The 2,281-nt window shown below is 39.4% G+C and overlaps 1 protein-coding gene across 1 annotated transcript in view; it reads left to right on the forward strand.

Moving 5' to 3' along the window:
• The window catches only part of NRG4 (neuregulin 4), a 49,135-nt gene that overhangs the window by 26,368 nt on the left and 20,486 nt on the right, over positions 1-2,281 (forward strand). The window contains exon 4 of the mRNA XM_004387510.2: positions 989-1,068. Coding sequence (XP_004387567.2) covers positions 989-1,068 — 80 coding nt within the window. The remainder of the gene's footprint in view (positions 1-988; positions 1,069-2,281) is intronic.

A 2,281-nucleotide genomic window follows, 5' to 3' on the forward strand; every position in this document is an offset into this window, starting at 1 on the left:
GACAGGTTGTGGGTTTGGCAACCAATGTCACAAAACAATATGTGTATTAATTGTTTAATGAGAAACTTGTTTGCTCTGTAAACCTTCATCTAAAGTACATTTAAAAAAAGGAATAAATATCACTATTGGAAGGGAAAAAAAATGTGGTGCTTTCACAAATGAAACTAAGTCACTGTTTAGTAAGGTTCTTGGGTCCATTCGTGGTTAAATTGCTTTAAGCTGAGAGCCTTTTGAACTTCAGTAACTAATTAGTATCAGCTTTGAATGAGGGCTAAAGTGATACCCTATCTAATGCTGAAATCTGGGCTGACATCAGTATAGTACTTCAGGAGGAGAAGCCAGTGTGTATTTACAAAATACATTTCATTTTGCTATGATAAAAGTGGTTTTGAATACGTTTTCATTAACACAAACTCATACTTCTGAGCATTGACATATTGAAAAAATAACTGTACATTCTAAAATATTTTTTAATATTTTTTAAAAACCTTTATCATGATCACCTGAATATAATTACAAGCATATTAACTGCTCAGATGGCTTAAAAATGGATGAACTGGACTCTTACAAAGATCCAAAAAGAGTTCTAAAGTGCCATTAATGTTATAGTTGATTAAAGCTAGCCTATGTCACATAGGGTTCCAACTAATAATGGAAACTAATCTTAAAAAGAGCTCAAGAACATTCCACTAAGATATGACATGTCTCTAAAGATTATATAAGGGCCTTTGGTGTAGAAGACAACAGTTCTGCTTTCTTAAGCAAAAAAGTGGCATCATCAACATCTGAAGTGCCCCCAGATGACCTACCTGCCTGGGTGCATCTGTTAAATAATGGAACCCAGTTTCAGGGCAACCCTGACAATTTCAGATAGTTGTGGAGAAGAAAATAAACCTCAAATATTCAAGTTTAAACTTACTTTCTAGTTGTTCTGACATGCTTTTCACTTACCCTTTTCAATTTGTGTCTCTTTCCCCTTTGCTATCAGGAAGGGCCACCTTCAGAGGGCCAATTCAGCCCAGTATGATATCAACCTGGCAGAGACAAGCAACACCAGTGCCCACCACAGTGAGTAAATTCAAAAGGAAATGCTTGTTTTAAAGCACTAGGTGAGGTGGTGGTGGCTATTGTTATTTTGTCTTTTTTTACATGTAGAGATTTAGATCTATCCCCACAAGGTTCAACCCTATGCCTTTTTCTATGGGGTTTTTAATAACCATCCTTTTTTCACATGAAGATGAATTTCTTATTAGCAGTACGGCACAAGTCATATATTTTCCCAACATAAAACCATGTTACCTCAATATTTGAAACTACTTTGTCAGCTGTAATGTGCTACACAGTTACAAGGACCTGGTTTCTCCAGAAGTAATTGAAGTGGGCTGTTATTTGGGGAAAAGAGCCCTGGTGGTGCAGTGGTTAAAGCACTTGGCTGCTAACCGAAGGGTCAGCATTTGGAACCCACCAGCTGCTCTGCAGGAGAAAGATGTGGCAGTCTGCTTCCATGAAGATCACAGCCTTGGAAACCCACAACCTTGGAAACCCTGTGGGGCAGTTCTATTCTGTCCTATAGGGTCGCTGAGTCGGCATCAACTCGACAGCAACGGTTTTTTTTGTTTTTGATTTGGTATATAGGGAGGAGAAGGAGTTTTGCCTGTAAGGGTAGATAAATCTTTGGGGAACTTGTATACAAAGTAACATTTTAAACTTCTCCTGAGACTTCTGTTTCTGGCCAACATGGAGTAACAGGGACAGTGGAGAGAGTTTCAAAGCTGTGGTGCAGGCTGGGGGAAACCCAGCTTAGCAGACTCCCTGAGTGGAGGAAGTGGAAAGGAGGAAAGGTCCAGGTGTCTGTACTTCACTGAACAGAGTACTAGGAAAGACTGCTATATAGCAAGAGAACTATAGAGAGCTGCAGTTCCAGGACGCAGCTGAGTATGGGCCAGTGCATGCTTGTGAGGAAAGAACCACTTGAAAGGCTTAGAGGTGTCCAGCACTCTCACAGGGCAAGGAAGAGTGCCTGTTTCCACCCCAGACTGGGAGAAAATATTTGCAAATCATTTATCTGATAAAGGACTTGTATCCAGGATATCATAAAGACTCTTTCAACTCAATAAGACAACCCAATTAAAAAGTGGGCAAAAGATTTGAATAGACATTTGAGCAAAGAAGATATACAAATGGCTAACAAACACATGAAAAGATGCTTGACATCATAGTCACTAAACCGAAAAAACCAAACTCATTGCTGTTGAGTCAATTCCGACTCATCCTGACCCTA

Source organism: Trichechus manatus, unplaced genomic scaffold (genome assembly GCF_000243295.1).
Source record: "Trichechus manatus latirostris isolate Lorelei unplaced genomic scaffold, TriManLat1.0 scaffold00186, whole genome shotgun sequence".
NCBI classification, from domain to species: Eukaryota; Metazoa; Chordata; class Mammalia; order Sirenia; family Trichechidae; genus Trichechus; species Trichechus manatus.